General features: G+C 40.1%; 2 protein-coding genes across 3 annotated transcripts; one reads left to right on the top strand and one right to left on the bottom strand.

Moving 5' to 3' along the window:
• Nucleotides 1-13,004: 13,004 nt before the first annotated feature.
• LOC116214986 (F-box protein At5g49610-like) lies at nt 13,005-14,666 on the bottom strand. The gene has a single exon (XM_031550538.1). The coding sequence runs from the start codon at nt 14,299-14,301 to the stop codon at nt 13,219-13,221; it is 1,083 nt and encodes a 360-aa protein (XP_031406398.1). The 5' UTR covers nt 14,302-14,666; the 3' UTR covers nt 13,005-13,218.
• Nucleotides 14,667-14,850: 184 nt separating this feature from the next.
• On the top strand, nt 14,851-17,119 carry LOC116215000 (elongin-C). Of its 2 annotated transcripts, none has more exons than XM_031550548.1 (3): nt 14,851-15,091; nt 15,231-15,336; nt 16,650-17,119. In XM_031550548.1, exons 1-3 carry the CDS (start codon nt 14,980-14,982, stop codon nt 16,726-16,728), a joined length of 297 nt encoding a protein of 98 aa, XP_031406408.1. In that variant the 5' UTR covers nt 14,851-14,979; the 3' UTR covers nt 16,729-17,119. The 2 variants fall into 2 exon arrangements, with proteins under 2 accessions (XP_031406408.1, XP_031406418.1); XM_031550558.1 differs by lacking the exon at nt 16,650-17,119 and adding an exon at nt 15,901-16,361 and having other exon boundaries at nt 14,857-15,091.
• The last annotated feature ends 2,318 nt before the right edge of the window (nt 17,120-19,437 follow it).

Raw genomic sequence — 19,437 nt, forward strand, 5'->3', positions numbered from 1 at the left:
TTATGACGTCTCCGGCTTCACATTTGCAATACCAGCTTAAGGGTCAATTATTCGGTCTGATTAACAATGCATGTCAAAATGACCAATGCGGAATGCAGACACGAGATGTGCATTCAGAAATGGCTAACTTTGCTCTGATCGCCTGAAATGAGCAAAATCGGCTTCCGAGCCTAAAAACCACACAAGCATTTCTCATGCAAAATGAGCAATCTTAGACTCATCAGGGATCGTTTTCTTGCGCACATTGTCGATACGACGTTCTTTCGAGTCACGAAACTCGAACACGTAACCGATCGACATCCGAGCATCAAGCCAAGAAGACAACTTGCCTTTGTCTTCCTTTTGCAAAATATCTAAGTGTTTCATTCTTGCATTCCAACTTCCCATCAATGCTCATTAATGTTCTCATCCCTTCTCCATCAATGCCACTTGCAAGAATATCTTCTTCCTTCATTAAGCAAACCGCCTAAGCCTAATACATGCCTTGATCAAGTTTTTTCTCACTTAATTGCACTTAAGCTTAGCCTATATATTGCATTATTGTCATTAAGCTAATCATAAACTTCTTACACACAATCTATCTAGCATTCCTCACTCTTCAAATCCTCTCAAACTCCATAGCAAACCGCAGCACTTTCAGCAAGCAAGAAATCGGCAAAAACCAAAACAAAACCCTCAAGACTTAATGACAATAATGCAATATGCCGGTTCGCATGCAACTGGGTCACTGACCCGAGGATTCAATGATGTAATGTTGTTGTTCATATGGGTGTTTAATTGAACGAGTATGGTTGAAAGGATCAAGCGCTAATATTTAACTGTTTTTGCTTAAGTTAAATCTTGCACATATTCAGTGACACTACATTTTTTTAGGTGGTAACCGATGTAGCAAAATCCCTGAATCAATTCAATGTCCAAAGATCGTTTAGAACTTATGATGAATTTTGAGAGATTCTAATTCACATGATCTTCTTTTCTCAATTTGGATAATTTTAATTTTAAGCTCTTTTTTTTTTTGGGTAAGAGCAATATGCTTCAGTGTTTCTCTCAGTGCAAGTATGCAAAGATCAAGTGTAGTATGCTTTAATGTTTTTATCTTTATATATATACTTTTTAACAAGTATCCGCTTTAAGTTTTGATTTGTTTGAGTAGTACAAATTTTTCACATATGATTCTCAAATATACTTGAGTCGACTAGAATGAATATGCCGACATTGGGACCGGCCCAATCTTCTCATGCCAAATCCTGACGAGAATATATTCTTCTTCTTTTATCACCTTACTCTAGAGCTAGCAAATTCGAAAGAACATACTCCAAGCACGTTGCAATCAAAGTTAAACTATGTTGTATTCATTCTTAATCTCAGGTCTTCAATAGCTAATAAGAGAACTGTCCATTCCGGCTCACAATTGGATTTGTGCCAATCAACCATACTGCTCATCGGCCAACTTGGAGCCGACGTGCAAAATTTATGAAGTTTCGAGAGAGAAGAATACATACTTGAGATGGGGCCAGGAACTACATAATTGACATAATAACCTTTTCTTTCCGGTCTTATAGAATTTTTTGGTTTTTTAAGTTTAGGCTGCTCTTTTTATTATTATTATTATTTTTTTTGGCCCACAAGTTTAGGCCTTAGGCTACATCTAAAAGCTATACATTATATGCAACTTTGGGAAAAGGTAAAATCTATAAGCTAAAGCTATGTTTTGTTGTTTCCTCTCGAAGTTCTCGCTATAGCCTTTTTTGCCATGGAAAATCAAGGAGATGGCCTTGTCCCTCTCAACTTTTCCCAGCAAGAAATTATTATTTTACTCTTTTTTTTGGGGTAGAAATGGATAATTCAATTAAATTAGCAAAACAGAGGCAGCCTCAGAAATTATCATTTTACTTTTATTTCACCATGATGCAATTGATGTAAATGAAATGGATATGGATAAAGATATGTAACTTGTTTGATTAGAAAGAGAAAAGAGGTAAAATTGTATAAAATATTCAAAAAAATACCCATACAGCTTTTCTTTTTCTTCTCCTTCCCTCCGTTTTCCTCAATCCAAACGGAGGGTTATAGAATTTTTTCTTAGATAGGAAGGCCCATGAGCATAGCTAATAAAGGAGTATGAATGATTTTTAATAAGTATCGAACTTGAAACTCTTAATTACCAAACGAAAGGGTATGCCCCTGCGCGATACACTCTTCGATGGAGAGTTAGATGATTTTTCGCAAAAAAAATCATTCAAAAAAAAAAGATTTAGAAAATTTTAATTTCAATGGGTTTTTCCCAGTTTTGTTGGAGTGAATTGAGTTTTTTATATTTGAATAATTGAGATTTTTATATGTGGTTGGTCATAACACATATGTGACCGCAGTAAAGCCAAATGTCATAATGTCAAAATGCATTAACATGAACTAATTGTTTTATCTGTGCGTTACGCGGAAATTTCACTCATAGTAGGATATTTTTTAAAATTTTATAAGAATATTATTCAAACGGGTCCTTGAACGTAACAATTAATTTATAATTATAGAAGATTATAAATTAACGATGTTCGGCTCTTCAAATACGGGGTTATCAGGTGTAGAGGGAGTTATTCGCGCGCACAAGAAGAAAAGCAAAGCTTCTCTAAGTTGGGAAATGTTTTTGAGCTGGGAAGTGTTCTGATCTGAGCCATGATATGTTTAGTAAAATAACTATTACAGACGAAATAGAGACGGGAATATCCGTCTCAAAATTATAGGCGGAATTAAAACCGTCTCAAATCCGTGCATAAAATAGGTCTATCCATATTAGGACGGACTTGAGACGGTTCACTTCCACCTAGTCTTTAGATGGATCTTTACCATCTCAAATGCCGTCTCTACAATTTAGAGAACGTACATTCCATCTCAACATCCGTCTCTAAACTTTAGAAACATCAATTCCGTCTCTAACTGACCCTGTAGTACATAAGTCGTCTATAATTCCATCTCAACTAGAATGACAAAAATCCGTCTCTAGCTGTCTGTTTTTTAACGCCTGTTTTCTAGTAGTGCATGAGGACTATTCATAGTCGCCTTTCATATTCCTTGCGACTAACAAACTCAGAAATGCCATTCCCTATGTAATGGATCCATCATAGAATGGCTATTCCCCGCGTGACATTAGATAAATAGTTGTTAGGCCGTGATTTCGAAGAAAACTAAGTTGGTCATTCCGCTAGAACATATTCTATGCGATAAATGTGAAATGTAAGCTTGTCTAATAAGACTTTTATGGTAATAAACAGATGGCGAATGAATATATATCTCTTTTCTCTTCATGGCACTATCGTCTATCGTACATTTTGACAGATTATGAGATTTGTGCATCTTGGGATAATCTTACATAAAAACCCCTTACAAAATCCGAACTAATGACTAGAGATCACGTTGTGCAGATTTTTTAGAGGACGGTATCGCACGATAATTACAAAAAGAAAACAGATATGGATCGACCCATATCGCAACCCATTTTTAGCATTTCCAGATTTGAAGGATCTAAGGACAGGAGCTTTCTCTATGTTTATGACTATACACATAAATGGATACTGACTGAATTGGATTCACCTCGAAATCAAGAGTCAGTTTCTTGCAACCGAAACATTTATTGGGACAGCAACCATCTAGAATATTTACACTTTTCACTTTCCATCTTTTGCGAGGATCAATCAGTTTCAGCATTTTTCCGAATCCCGGTAAGATCGGAAAGCTTTTAAGGCACATCTGCGTGGATATTAATTAGTTTCCGGTGTGTTGGAACAAATCGGATATTTGAAGTAAATGTTGCAGGTAAGGTGGGAAAATTTGGTGCAGCACCTTAATTCCCCGATGATCGCTATGGATTCAAAGATTATGAGCATTTCCACGCTTCAAGATCACGTCCCCGCAATAGAATCACAACACAGCAGAACAAAATCGTCCAGGGAGGAACAAATTGATGAAACGACCATAAGCCTTTATGCGGGGAAACCAAAAATCACAAAAATATTGATTTCAAAAACACTGTAAGAAAACTTCATGTAAGCATCTATGTAATGCCGATTTTGGCTTACTGTTTTACTCTTTCAAGTTTCAGTCCATGTACTTCTCGGAATCCACTCCAAAAGCATATCAGCAGGTACTTGATCAAAATATCGAGCCAAAATCGCTGTTCTGCAATTGGGTCCTCAGTTACTGATGTTTAGTTTAGGAGCTTCCAATAGAGTCTCCATGTTCAGCTTTGATGCTGAAAACCAACTCCCTTTAGCAGAGGTTTGGATCCGAGATTACCCACATAGTTCAAGAAACTGTCCAATTTTACCTTCACTATGAAGCCACTGAGCTCTTCTTAAAACAAAACTAACAAGCCATTCGAAATTTAGGAGGCACATTTGGATAGTAGAAAGGACGATGTTTTTTGAAGAAAATTTTCATGTGACAGTCTCTAGAGTTTTTAGAACAATTTGATGGACATGAATAAGCCCCACGGGTATCCAAAAAAAAAAAAAAACTAAAACACTGAGTCTCGCTAATGAAGAAAACTACACTGAAGCGCCAAAGTAAAGCTCAGTTTGGCCTACTGTTTAACACCTAGTATCATAAATCTACTACTTCTTGTTGCCACAAGTATCAGCAATTACATTTACAGTAGAGAAGAAATCACTGTACTTCAGTAGGGTCCTCAGTTTTCTGATCTTCTGTTCAATGGCTTTTTCTTCAGTCTCCATATCCTTCATTGTTCTACTTCAATGCCGGGAACCGCTCCCTCTGCTAGAGACTGTGGCACGAGATTATCCAAATAGTTCATGAAACAGAACAATTTAACGACTATAACCATGAAGCAATCGAGCACCTCTTCAACCAGTTTACGAGTCCTATTTCTCCACTGGTCCTCAGTCGCATGATAGCATTGAGGGATAACTCCTAGTCGGCCCTGCAACTTTTGAGTCTCATCTACCTCCATCTTCTTGAATTCGTTATCTGCCCTTACCACCAGGTAGTGTATCCTCTTGACAAGCCTTGCGTTGCTATTTTTCCAAGTGAGCAATTTCAGGGAAGACTTGAACTCCTGGAACTTGGACATCTCCATCTCGTTCATAGAGAATAAGACAGTGATCCCGAGTAGCAAGAGCGAAAGCTGTCCCTCAATATCAGCAGCTTGAGCCATCAACTCCTTGTTGGGCTTCTCACTTTCCTTGTTCTCGATAGCTACCTCGGCAGCTCCTGCAGCAATCAATTCAGGAAAAGTCAAGAGCCCAAGATTCCAACTGACCTATTATCTAGTGCACCGCCCTTCCAGGTTTGGGCTGTCCAACCAGATGTAATAGTTCCATCATAGACTCTTCTATCATCTCTATTTCACGTTCTTCGCCGGAACCCTTTACATTTTCTTCGCTCTTGGCACAATCCCCAGATTGATCAAGACAGCTCAAAAGTTCACTCGAATCCTTGGACTTCTTGCCTTGTGCTGCTTCAAGAAGTTCTTGCAGCTTGTTCAATCAAGCATCTATTATTTCTTCCACCTTAGAGAATTTACAAACCCTTGCTTCCAGGACAGCTAGGGCCTCTTCGCAGTCCGGGATGACTACGATGGCATTGTCTCTGCGGATGGTGTGGAATAACATATTGATCACGTGATACATCTTGCTCTTCAAGCTTTCGCGGTTGCTCTTCAATGATTCAACATCATGGATCATCTCATTATTTCCTTTCCACTCTCCCATCATTGTAGACACTCTCGATCTTTTCGTCAGCTCTTCTGATGAAAATGGATAGTTGAAACGATCCGTCACGGCTTGTAGAATAAGTGCGATTACGATCTTCCTCGGCCATGGATGGTCCCCGAGAATTAGGGGAGTAACAGGCTGTAGAAATGAAAGAGAGGGAACGGAATGAGAAACTACTGAAGAACCTTTGATTTGCATTCAATTGTGTGATGGGAGAGAGGGAGAGAGGAGCTAAAGTCTGATATCTTTGATTTTATATGTTAAGCGTGGAGTTAGTTATTTCGGTTATAATGCAGAAGAAAACTCGAAGGATTTTTTAGATTTTGGTCCTCTAACTTATTTCTGATGAAGTCAAACCCTCAGATTGTGTTGTCTTTTTCTCATTGGTCCTCTTTGTTGCATGAATAGTTAAATTCCTTATCAGCTCCATATTTACGACACACCATCACGCAGATGACCGGCCTCTTTCAATGCCTATTTATCCTCAGAGGCCAGACTGACCACGAGGTTAGATAGAGAAATGCAGTAAAAGAAGCATTTCAAGGTTACTTGTTCCAAGTGCTACGAAAAAAAAAAATTATTGAAACATGTGTACTAAGTGCATGTAGTTCATCTACAGGAGGCCACGATCCAATGTTATATCGTGAGGGATCCTTCGTGTATTGGTTAAACCCGAGATTAATGGTCAAGCCTCAAACAAAAGCAGGACCGGACTGGGAACGATCTTGCAGATTCAGATGTACTACAGATTCTGCAGAATTTATCTCAATCAGTTTTGGTTTTAGAACTAACGAATTTACTGCGCATAACCAGAAGATAGAATTGACATTCGAAAAATCTATTTGCTAAACATATATAACCAACGGGGCATGCATGTTCTGGGACTTGCAGTAAATTTTAATTGTTATTTCACTGAACTTTTTGAACCTTGTTATGTTATGTTGCTTACATCTTTTTCCCCCAAAGCAGAAGCTTTCTGAAATTTCTGTTTCTGTCTTGAGAAATGTCCAGAGCAAGTACAATTTTACGTGATCATGATACAATTATTCATCGAATCAAATTGTGTTTTCAATTCTAACAACTTTTTCTATGGTTAGATATAAAAGAGAGTAAAATATGTGTTGATCTCAAGTTCTCGTTCTCATCATCCTACTGGATGGACTCTGTAAACCTCAAAATTCGATTATCTTTTCAACTACTTGTTTAGCATACTGGCCGGTGATTTCTTAGAATAGTTTCGATGATCTCTTGCAGATTTTACTTTTAAAGACAAACATTGAGAAATTCACTAATAAGATTGCAAGATCTGCTTCATGGACATGCTAGATCGACGGAGGCAGAGTATGGACATTTGGTTTGTAGAACGGACGATGAATGTTCTTGAAGAAATTTTGTATGCGACAATCTCAGGAAATTTTTGAGCAACTTGCTCAAGACGATCAATATAAGCCCCATGAGGGAAAACGAATAACATTGAGTATGAATTCACGCAGAAAACTATATCGAAGAGCCTAAATGAAGCCCAGTTTGGCCTACTGGTTTACTCTTCCAAAGTTTTATACTAATACTTCTTTAGATCTTGCACCGTGGACGTTTCCCGCTTCAGGTTTTACCACGCAAAAATCTCAGTCTCTTGATTCTCCTCGATCTCTCTACTCTATTTTGTTGCTTGGCTTGCTCGTGTTTGGAATTCTCGATCTTGGGTTTGTTTCTGCATTATTGTCGCTACACAACCTATAATATATTTCCAAATTACTAATAAAATTCTCATTAAGAGATGACCATATCTCATAGCTTTGCTATAGAGCAAGCCGACTGGTTGACCTTGGCTTGTGTTAATCACCTTGAGGGACTCTGTAAAACTCTAATTAGTTAATCTGTTCAACTACCTGCTCAGTGTACAAGTTAGCGGGTGATTCATTACTACGATTTTGATGATCTCTTGCAGATTTCACATTTTTAACAAGCATTGCAAGTTTCAGTACTAGGAGTGCAAGAAATACTTCTTGGATTCGTTAGTTCGAAGGAGGCAGAGTTCGCACATTTGGATCTTGGAATGGACAATAATTCTTGAAGTAATTTTCTATGTGACAATCTCTGGGAGTTTGTCGAACAACTTGATGGGCCGGACCAATACGACCCGCAGGGAAAACTGAAGAAAACACGGAAACATTGAGTCTCCACTAACGAAAAAAGGCTAATCAGAGCACCTATGTAAAGCCCAGTTCATCCTGCTGTTTACCTAATACTTCGTGGGATGAGATTCCACAAGCATCAATGAGATCTCTTACAATCGAGCCATATTCACTGTATTTGTAGAGTTGAGTCGAAGACAACAGGGTCGCTAGTTGCTTGATCTTCTTTCTAGTAGCCATTAGTTCAAATTTGATATCCTTCATGATCTGCTTCAATGCCGAAAATGCTCCCTTCACTAGAGATTGTGACTCGAGATTACCCACATAGTTCATGAAACTGTCCAATCTAACAACCAGCTCGATGAAGCAATCAAGCACCTCTCCGGCCAGTCCATCAGTCTGTTTGCGCAAGTCATAAGGCACACGCTGCAATTCCATGATAGATCCTCGTTGGTCTTTCTGCAGTTTTTGACTTACATTTGCCTCCATCTTCTTGAATTTGTCATCCGCCTGTATTGCCAAATAGTGCAACCTCTTGAAAAGCTTGGCCTTGCTGTTTTTCCGGGCAAGTGATTCCAAGGATGACTTGAACTCCTGGAACTTGGACATGACCATCTTGTGGATAGACAATAAGACGATGATCCAGAGGAGCAAGAGCAAAAGCCGTTCCTCACAATTGTCAAATTGAGCCATCAGGTCCTTGGTGGACTGCTCAATTTCCTCAATCTCGATGGCTAACTTTGGAGCTTCTCCATCGTCTTTCTCATCTTCCTTGGTAGAGCTGACATCAGGAAACTTATTGGGATTGGAAAAATCACCGAACGACTTATATGGACTCCTCTGATCTTCTTTAGATTCTTCTTCGTTCACCAATCCAGTACTAGTCGAGATCCCGAGATTGGTGCGAACAGATGTATCTATCTGGTGGCTGGCTGTCCCTTGTTGGGGCTGTGCACTCAAATTTAACAGTTCTGGCACATCACCAGATTGATCAAGATCGCTTGGAAGTTCACTTGATGTCCTGGACTTCTTGTATTGTAAGCCTTCGAGAAGTTCACGGTGCTTGTCCAGTTTAGCATTGATTCCTTCCTCCTTCTTGAAGATCCAATGAATAATTGCCTCCAAGATTGGTAGACCCTCTTCAGGGCACTCGTGGCCATTGAAGGTCTCATCTAATGTTTTGATCAGGTGATGCATCTTTCTTTTCATGCTTTCTCGGTTGCTCTTCACTGACTCAACATCATGAATCATCTCATCATTGCCTTCCGCTTTTACATCGTTCAACAAGCTCTCGATCTTTTCATCAACTCTTATGATGAAACTGGCTAGTTGCAAGGCGCTGGAACAACTTCCAGAAAGAGTGCGAGCACGATCATCATCGGACATGAATGACCCCCTGACAATTAGAGAAGTAAGAGGCTGTAGAAATCAAAGAGAAGGAGCGAAACGAAAAGCTGATGAGAATCGGATTACCTTTGATTTACTTTCAACTGTGTGACGCGAGAGAGGGAGAGAGGAGCTAAAGTCTGACATCATTGGTTTATATGTGAACTGTTAAGCGGGAGGTAGTTATTTCGGTTATAATGCAGAAGAAAACTCAAGTATTTTTAGACTTTGGTCCTCCGACTTATTTCTCATGCAGTCAAACCCTCAGATGTTGTGGTCATTTCTCATTGGTCCTCTTTGTTGGCCTGAGCAGTTAAATTCTTATCAGGTCCTATGTGTGTCACATCATCTCGAAGATGATGGGCCTCGTTCAATGCTTATTTGTCCTCTGAGGGCCGGACCGACCTCGAGATTAGAAAGAGAAACACAGAAAGAAAAGCATTTCGAGGTTATTGGAAACTTGTGCTGGATTCTGCAGATTTCATCTCAATCAGTTTTGGTTTTAGAACTGATGAATTTAATGTGCATACCAGATGTTTATTGAGAAACCGATGAAATTGGCACTTCCAGGTATCTTTTATGCTTGTATAAATCTTCTGCATTATTCTTGGAACCGAGTTGAAAGGTCGTAAGAGCTCTAATTACAATAGGAGAAAAGACCATCAGTTGATTTATTGTCCTTCCATGTTCCAGCCACCAGTAGCCAACATTTCCTTATTGAGGTCCTTTGAGCTACTCATCTGTCAATACCCGAGATATTGTCATATAATTCAGTAAATCTTGGAAATTAAAAGAGGCCTCTGCGATGACTGATAAACCAACCGCCTCAGTCATTAAGGTCCCTACTCATTTTCTCAACCTCTGGAATAAGTTCATCTGCCACTTGCGGCACTTCAGAGTCCAGTTAACTGCCTTTCCTTCTTTCTTCTCGAGGTCAATCACATTGCATAGAACATGCCAAGACCACATGGGATGATCTTGCATGTTCACTTGTTATACGTCATCCGTGGTATTGACATTCTCCTATGTTGCTCGAGTTCTCCATTGGAACTGTTATCGACTCGACATGCCTGAACATTGTTAAGATAGTATAATGCAATCATGATATTCATAATTGAAGTGCTTATTCTGCTTCTAACTCTCTGACAATATCTTAAACATGATCAAGTTACTTATGAGGCAATCTTAAGTTCCATTGTCAATCACCTAACTGGACTTTGTAAAACTCGAGTTAGTTAATACTTCAGCTACTCGCTTACCGTACAAGAAGGTGATTTCTTAAGATGATTTCAATGATCTCTGCAGACTTTACATTTTTACACAAGCATAGCGAGATTCACACGGAGTGAAAGAAATGCTTCTTGGATTTGTTGCTTCATTCGGATCTTAGAAGGGACAATGATTCTTGAAGAAATTCAGTGTGTGACAATCTCATTGATGACGACAGTCAATAAGCAACATTCAGGATAACTGAAAGAAAAAAACACGATAATATTGAGTCTCGATTAACAAAGGGAACTGTTTGAAATGCCTAGCTGGAGCCAAGTTTGCCTACTATTTTACCGATCGACGAGCCCTATTACTCCAATGATCATCAGACACCTGATACAAATCCGTGATATCTGATTGGCCCTGCAGCTTTCGAGTCGCATAGAGCGTATTCATGACCACCGTCAAGGCAAATCGGGGGACTCCTTCGATGTCGACCTCGAGGTTAGAAAGAGAAGCATTTCGAGGTTACTTGTCAATGGAACAATACCTACTGGAAACTAATCGCATAGATGGTGCATCTAGTTCATTCGCAGGATGGCTCAATGCAGTGTTATATCCCATTGGCAAGAGATTGCGGGAGTCTTTCTTTAACCCGAAGTTAATGATCAGTGAATGATTTCAAGCTATGAATGATCGCAAAGCCTCAAACAAAAGCAGGACTGGACTGGGAAATCTGCAAAATTTCACCTCATCAGTTATGGTTTTAAAGCTGATGAATTTTAATGTGCATACCAGAAGTTAAGTATATTAAGAATTTTTCATGTCATTTGTTAAACCTTGCAAATTAGACCAGTTCCTCGACTAATTTTCCATCTGCCTATCATTTTCCGCAAAGTCAATCACATTGCGTAAAGCATGTCAATAGACCATGCAGATCGATCTCGCATGAGTTCTTGCTTGCTGTTAATGCTGCATGCACCGTCAGTGGTAATGTGGCAACCAGTTGCTTTTACTGATACGTTCGGAACCTTGGTATTGACGTTGTCCTGTTCTTGGACTGACATAAAGCCAAATATTTGATCTACAACCTCAAAGAAATGCGCCAATCCTTCTCGATTTGTCAATCTTTCTGCGTAAAAATATAGTCAAGCAGGTGATCTTTTAAAATGAGAAAAGATCCCTTGCCGATCACGATTCTCAGGTAGCATCTCGAACTCTCCATTCAAATGTTAGGTAGCTACTCTGGACCGTAAATCGGTTATTAGAAAAGCTACCGTAGCGCGGGTCAGTAATTTGTCTTTGTACCTTAATGCTCGTTCCGAAATTGTTATCAATTCTGCATGCCTTGCTATTATGTTCATATGGCATAATGCACTCACGAGATCGATGATTGGAGTGCTTATCTGCTTGAAAATAGCAGGCAATTTTCTGAACCATGATCAAGATTTTACGACGCCAGGTGATTTCATAAGAGTCACCGTCAATGAAACAGACTTTGCTTTCAAAAGTTGCCAATTCGACCTTGCCCGTTTAAAATAAACGACTGTCATAAGATAACACAAATCATTGGCACTTCCTTTGTCCATTCGCTTGAAACACCAAAATTCACCGCCGACCGGAATAACTCATGATGCAGTTCACTAGAAAGAGTGTGACACACTTCTGGATCGGTTAAAATGAAGAAGACAGATCGTTAATCTCTGAGAAAGTTCAGAGAAAGTTTTTTGTTGGGCCAACGGGGTCATTTCGGCTTATGCTTCTCTTCCTTCTTCCCTCCCTTTCTTTCCATCCAAGAGTGGGCTAGTAATATGTGACCTGTCGCAGTAAAACCAGCAACGCAAACAATTTCTAGCTAATGCACCGAGGTTGTGCTGTGGCCTCTCTTTAATAGACAATAGCCCGACTCACTGGTTACAGCAATGCATCACTAATAACGACAACTCCACGTAACAGTGAAAGAAGATCGAAGTGCCCCACCTCAACTGCATCTACCTATGTCTCCAGAAGACAAAAATGTTATATCCTGCCACAAAGCGTGCTTAATTACCCTACTAACATTCTGTTAAATCCTCCTAGTCGGGAAGACTTTTATGAGGATAACTAGGAGGATTTGACAGAAACTCTTCTAGAAAAAAATTCCGCCGTCGAAGATTTGCTTGCTTTCTTCGTATGCTCTACTTTGACAAGATTACTGATGTTAGCTTGACATCAGAGGCCTCAACGCCGATCATTTTCAGCACCAGGCTAATCGAATCTTACTAAAATCAACATGGCACCAAGATGTCTTCTTTTTCATAAATGAAGGAGATGTTGCTTCCAATTTGAAAACTCACGGTCTAAGTCCTAGCTTCCTTCATCAGAATATCTGATAGATTCAAGGCATACTAAAGACACATGATTCTCTAAGACTGGGTTTTAGGGTAAAACGCAAAAGGAAGATGCAGAGGCTATCAGAAATATATCAAAAAGGAGAAAAAAGAGAACAGAATTATCAATAGCCATTAACAGAGAAAATAACTATTATTCCTGAAAGAAAATATGGCAATTTGAAAGAGAAATGATCAAATTTATTATTGCCAAGATCTGGAGTGCTACATTTTTGCACATTTACACAGCAACTCAATTTAACAGGAGCAATACAAGACAACCTTATGAAATCAACAGACAATAATAATCGATCTAACAGCAGTATTTGTTATAAATCGGATGCTATGTACACAAAATCCATTAAATTGGATGGGACTGGAGTGAACATCACCTCACTGGCAGGAGAAGATTGTGCTCCGAAATGAGTGCGCTGAAAACCACAGAGGTAGCGTGGACCCGTTCTTCACAGAATACATTTCCTTCCACACTCTGCTCTTCCTCTGGTACACCAAAATCTGCTTGTGAGTGGCCAAAAGTACATACTCCTGAGTTTGACTGATCGGGAAGATTCCTGGCACCAAACCTCTTATGCATCTAAGACTTACCCGATCCACCAAATTCCAATCCTCCCTCTCGTAATTCTTCAACACCCAGATGTTCATCCATGCCTCTGAGATCTGAATCACCGACAAATACCCATCGGACTCGAGCAAGTAGACCCTGTTCCCTGGCCCTCTGCCAACCTCATCGGGCAGCTGCATCTTCCTCCAAAGATCATAATTCAAATCAAGGATGAGTATACAAGCACTGCCAGTGAGCCAATGGAGAGCCCCATTGACAAACACCACCTGGTTCTTGCTCATGTGGGTGAAGTGCTCGTCCTGCAAAGAGACGAACTTCCTCCACTTGCTTGACTCAGAGTCGAACACCGAACAAATAAAGGTCCCATCAGGCCTGTGCCCGAAAGTTCGATGATAACCAGCCAGCACGACATTGTACTTCTGTCCCGGCAAATCACAAGCTAGGCCCACCAAGGCTGCTTCTCCGTCAGGGTAAAACCTCGTCACAGGCCTCTCCCTACTTCTCGGGAGCAGCCTAAACTCTCGGGTCATAGGGTTGCAGACATAGAAAATGCCCTTATCCGGTATGCTGGAGCAGCACAGCAATCCGTTACAAGAAGCCCTAACCTTAACCCGGTCTTTCAAGAAATCAAGGCTCAATTCAGAGACACCACGAAGGTTATCAACACAGATCAAGCTCATGTTAGTCGACTCCGATGAGTCCGAAACCTCAACCAGAACCATCGAGTTCCTCACCGAGAGTTCATTGTAGAGATGAACAAAGTACTCCTCCGACACCAACCTGTGCCAGAGCTTGCATACGATTTTGGCCCTGAAAAGGGACTTAATGGGCAACCGGGCCAATATTTGGAGGACAACCTCGTCCGGGAAATACCCAACTTTGTGGCAATTCATGATAACTCCCCAAATGGGCAACAAAACAATCGAAACCTCTTTCTTGTACACTTCATTGATAAAAATATGACATCTTCGGAGCTGCCCAGGTGATGAAATCAAATAAAGGCTCGAAATGGCGGTCGCTTACCTCAATCAACCGTCAAATTCAAACTGGGGTCGGACGGAATTGCAAGCAAATCGGACCAGTTCAGAGCAAATTCGGAGATTTCCCGGAACTCAGAAGCAGAGGAGGGAGGAGAGGGAAAATTGGATCGAAAATCGGGGTCCCTTGACGGAATAAGCCTCCCCGACCACAGTTGCAACAGCAGACTAATTCGTTTTTCGGGTATTAACATTTCCGACGAGAGGATGAGAAAAACATCCCGACGCTTCGGGAGAAGGAAAGGAGTGGTGGTGAGCGGCGTGTCAGGTGAGAAAGCCCATGGGCCTCTTCTACCGGCCCGCCAGAACATCGTGGGCCGAGCCCATCTTCTAATGCATGGGAATCCACGTGGCAAGCTTTGACTAGTGGTCCTAGATTAGGAAGCAGAGCTTGACCGCACCTGATCACGTCCCTCTTCGCGGCGGAGCTCCTCATCCTCAGCCGAAACGTAGGTCAGACGGACCGCGATATACTTATCCACGGGGCTTCTGATCCTCCGCCGTCGCCGTTACCGGAAGAGCTTCGAGTAGAAGATGAGGAAGGAGGATACCGTGAAGCTGATCAGCGCCGAGGGTTTCGAGTTCGTGGTCGACAAGAGGGCCGCCATGGTTTCTCAGACCATCCGCAACATGCTCACTTCTCCAGGTTCCTCCGGCCGGCTCCTGAATTTCCCTCGGTTCCTTGTTCTTTCCTTTCCTCAGAGACTGAACGGATTCTCAAGGTTTCCGATCGGAGGAGTGAATTTCGAGATTTCTGCTTTTATTTTTATTTTTTTTGCCCGCAGGGAGCTTCGCGGAGACGCAGCTGGGCGAAGTGACGTTCCCGGAGATCAGCACCACCATCCTCGAGAAGATATGCCAGTACTTCCACTGGTCTCTTCAGTATGCTAGGTAAGTGAACTCTCCATTGTACTGATTATTCAATTGAGCCCCATCTCCGGGAAAGCTATGATTCTGTGGGAATTTTTGTGATATTTGTGATGAATCTGCGGCTTTTCCGTTCTTTGATCGTTTGAGAAGTTGCATAGCTCTGAGCTTCGTTTGATGCCTTCACATTGATCCTTTTCTGTTCGGCTGAATGATGGACATGATTGTGGCTGTGGAGAACTCTGATTCATTTTCGGATATGGAATTCCTCATTTGAATGTGAATAATTCATAGAATTTGCTATCGGTTATGGGTTGTCGGGTTGATCCATAAACTTCGGACTCGCAGTTCGAAGGCATTCGATATCGATCGATCCCATACTGTTGATTCAATGAACTATTGACGGCAGCCTTTCTTAATAAGATTATGTGGCTCGGATTATATTGAAAGGAAGAAGAAAGGGAGAGGAGAATACTCTCCATTGTTTGGATTGGATAGAAATGCCAGAAAATTATCCAGTCTCTTTTAACGAACCGTCCTTGTGTGTATATGACATTGTACCAACTTTATTGTGGTGAAATTTTTCAGTGATAAGGGGCGCTACAAAAAGTTGATCAGTAGCTTGCAAAGAGCTGGAACGGTTCCTTAAAGGACCAAAGAAGCTCCCTAGAAATGCGAATGCCCATTCTTTAGCACCTTCTTTCGCAGTCGCACTGGGCAAAATTATCCTTTTCTCTTTTAAGAAGTTTGCTCTCCCTCCAAATCCTTCAATTTAGAGGGTCAAAGAAATGCACCAAACCTTATGTACTTTATGTTTCTACTGTGTCCAATTTTCTCCATTTTTATCCTTAGGAAAATGTAATAAATTACAATCAAATCAGATTCTCCCAAAAGAAGGAAAAATCCTGCCCCGTCAATTCCCTCCATCCAAAAGAAGAGTTAATTAAGATGCATACAAACATTGTGTAAATGTGCATGGAGTTCATTGTTTCTTCTGTAATTCTTTACAGTGAAGTTGCTCAGTAAAGCCCTTACTGAGGTTGTCACAATGTTTTTCACTAATTGCACGTTCTTGCCGAGTGGCTAGTGGGAAGCAGTTTTTCCATGAGTTTGCCCGCAAAAGAGTCTCAGGCTTGCCTTTTCTTCAGTCTGGACATAAGTATGTCAAGCGAAAATTAGTATGGAAATTTGCATGAATGTCGACTGGAAGAGTCAGCAGGAACTACGATTCCATCCAAGATTAGTTTGAGAAAGCTGCATCAGCACGAGACTAACTTTCTAATATTGTGCCTCATGTAATTACATCCATTTGCTTATCAGTGTTTCTGCTTTGCCAGTGGCAAGGAGAGCGAGTTCCACATCGAGCCTGAGCTGACACTGGAGCTGATGATGGCTGCTAACTATCTCCATACTTGAGAGAGAAATCTCCGCCCTTCTCTTATTTCAGGGGTGAGCGTAAAGAACACAGGCATATTCTGAAATCTAACTTCATTGATGTCTTCGATAAACGGGAAACTTGAAGCTTGTTCTTCAGTGTTACTTGGCATCGCAGGTGACCCCGTTACGTAACTAAATGCTTGTCCTGGTGTCACCTGAGTTGTTAATTCAGTGACGTTTGTATATTTTCATGGGAACTTTCTCACACCTAGAGTCATCCATCTTTTCCATGGATGTTGCCTTTATCTTTTCTCCATCATAGACCGGATTCATCTCCTTAGATCCACCGCATCTTAAGAATTGCTCTACGGTGGATCAGTTGGTTGTCGTCTGATTATTTATCAGAAAGAATATACATAGTCGTATCAAATGATCAGCACTTGGTCGTCGTTTGGATTGGGCCCTCGGTTAATTTTGTTTGGTTAGACAGCAGAGAGCCCCCATCCAACCGTCGAGCCCCAGAAGAGGAATGTGACTCAGACCCAGCATGGCCTCTGTTAATCGATTTCGCCCCAAAACTATCGACACGATAATAATTAAAATGGAGATGTGACGTTCATGGTCAAATCGACCCCCTTCTGCTTTCATTCGTGATGGAGCTAATTGAACTTGATCGATGGATTGAGACCCGATCCTAGCGCTAGGTGTGTGATATGAATAGCTGTCCGATGTCTGACTGGCTTGCGTACTTAGTGTGAAACATTTTGTACTTAAAATGCGTAAATCATGGTTCTCTGTCGGATGAGATATCGCCCTGCAATGGAACACACCCTGCCCGAATAATTGATGTCACATACATCTTAATCACTTCTTTATGATATGTGGTGCTGGTCATTTTCTGCCAATCTTAGCTTCAAGATTTTGGTTGCCGATTGGCTATGGCCTCCAAATGATTAGAATTAAATAATTTCGGGGAAAAAAGAATTCTAAGTTGGGAAGATTATTCAACTGTCAGCCACCGAAAGGGACCAACCCTAAATTAAATACGGGAAATATATAGGGCACTAAATTAAATAGGGTTGGCCTGTTAATCGAGTGATAAAAAATCCTTTGGTACGTGGGAGATTCATAATCGGATTTTCATATTGGCATGAAGGAGAATACTCTTTACAATATATATATATATATATGGATTGTATATTTAAATATATATATATATATGGATTGTATATTTAAATATATATATATATATATATATGTTTCGTGAGTCCTTGGGATGTTATATGAGTAGCAAGAATTAGTCGGACAAAGTTCGAATGTTCCTTGTCAAAACGATCAAGAAGAGGAAATAACAATTCATTAATATTCGACGTACTTTTCAATCATTTTCCAATGTGATTTATGCTGACAAGACTTGAAAACTAGTTCTAGCTAACCTCCATTGCAGTGCAATACCTTCCTCGAAAGCGCATTAGATTCTTCCTTTTGTTCGAAAATATTATTTATTTCGATAGATATTTTTTAAAAAATATTTTAACATATTTTACACGGGCCATAATCAACCTATGGACCTTTCACGCCATATGTATACCAACATATGTGCGCCTGCATTTTCCCGATTTTCATATAATTAACCATACAGGAATTAAGTCAACCTTATCAACATGTGTTTGTGTCGTGGAAGCTTTAAAGTTAGGTTAGATAGACATACCAACCCTAAAAAAATTAGGAGCGTAATTTTTTTTTTCCTTAAATTGCATTTAGAGAGGCGAATCTTAGGCATTGATTTAAAAACAAATAAGATCGTATTATATTTATTTGGCAAGCGGAAAATGATAGTTAACCGCCAATAGTGGGCAGGACTTATTTTTAATATAAATATATAATTATTTTAAAAATCAATCCTTCGCCACCTTAATTTTGGATATGTTGGTATATGAAGAGACTAACAATTTACAAAAGGAAAAAGAAAAATGAAAAACCAGAACATACGAAAGCAACTGCTCAGGTGGTCCTTTAAAATACTGGGAGAAGCAACCCTACCCTACCCTACCTTATTGCATAAAACATGGGGCTGAGGTATATTGATGGTTGACTAATTATATTGTTCTGGTATAATTATTTAAATATATGGATGATGCAGTTTGCGTCCAATAATTGAACATCTGCGTCCGAGGCAAGATGCATGGCTTTGAGATATTTCGGGGAGAACATCGACACATACTAAAGATTTTTAGCCAAACGTTTGTCTTGTGATTATCGAGGATGCTACATCTTACCATGGTTACACTACAAAGAGTAATTACAAATCGAGTAATTTAAATTTTTTTTGGGGGTAGGAATGATCATCTTACTCTATATATTCATATAGTTTTTATTATAAACTCAATACATATATATATATATATATATATATGCTAGTACTTTTAAACTATCCCGTCAAATTCAAATTTATATTGAAAAATGAGTATAATGCAGTGGCTAACACCCTTATCTGGTAACCTAGAGGTTTCATGTTCGATTCTCATCAGTGGGACTATCCGTACCCGTTTATTTAAATTTCCTTTCCATTTCCTTGTATTAGGTTATGAATCTCCTATTGTAACCGAAATTCAAATTTATAAATGTCAACCGGAATATCTTTCTTCACTTTAGACAAATTACACCCACGTAGAATTGTTCAAAACTGTCACTATTATTTTAGGAGCTATTTGGGTATATATGTGTCGCTGCAACGACGGAAAGAAA

Source organism: Punica granatum, chromosome 1 (assembly GCF_007655135.1).
Source record: "Punica granatum isolate Tunisia-2019 chromosome 1, ASM765513v2, whole genome shotgun sequence".
NCBI lineage: Eukaryota > Viridiplantae > Streptophyta > Magnoliopsida > Myrtales > Lythraceae > Punica > Punica granatum.

Coding starts and splice junctions, on each gene's coding strand:
- LOC116214986 (XM_031550538.1), bottom strand. CDS start 14,301: ATGAATTGCCACAAAGTTGGGTATTTCCCGGACGAGGTTGTCCTCCAA.
- LOC116215000 (XM_031550548.1), top strand. CDS start 14,980: ATGAGGAAGGAGGATACCGTGAAGCTGATCAGCGCCGAGGGTTTCGAG. Junction 15,092..15,230: donor CAACATGCTCACTTCTCCAG/GTTCCTCCGGCC, acceptor TTTTGCCCGCAG/GGAGCTTCGCGGAGACGCAG. Junction 15,337..16,649: donor TGGTCTCTTCAGTATGCTAG/GTAAGTGAACTC, acceptor CTGCTTTGCCAG/TGGCAAGGAGAGCGAGTTCC.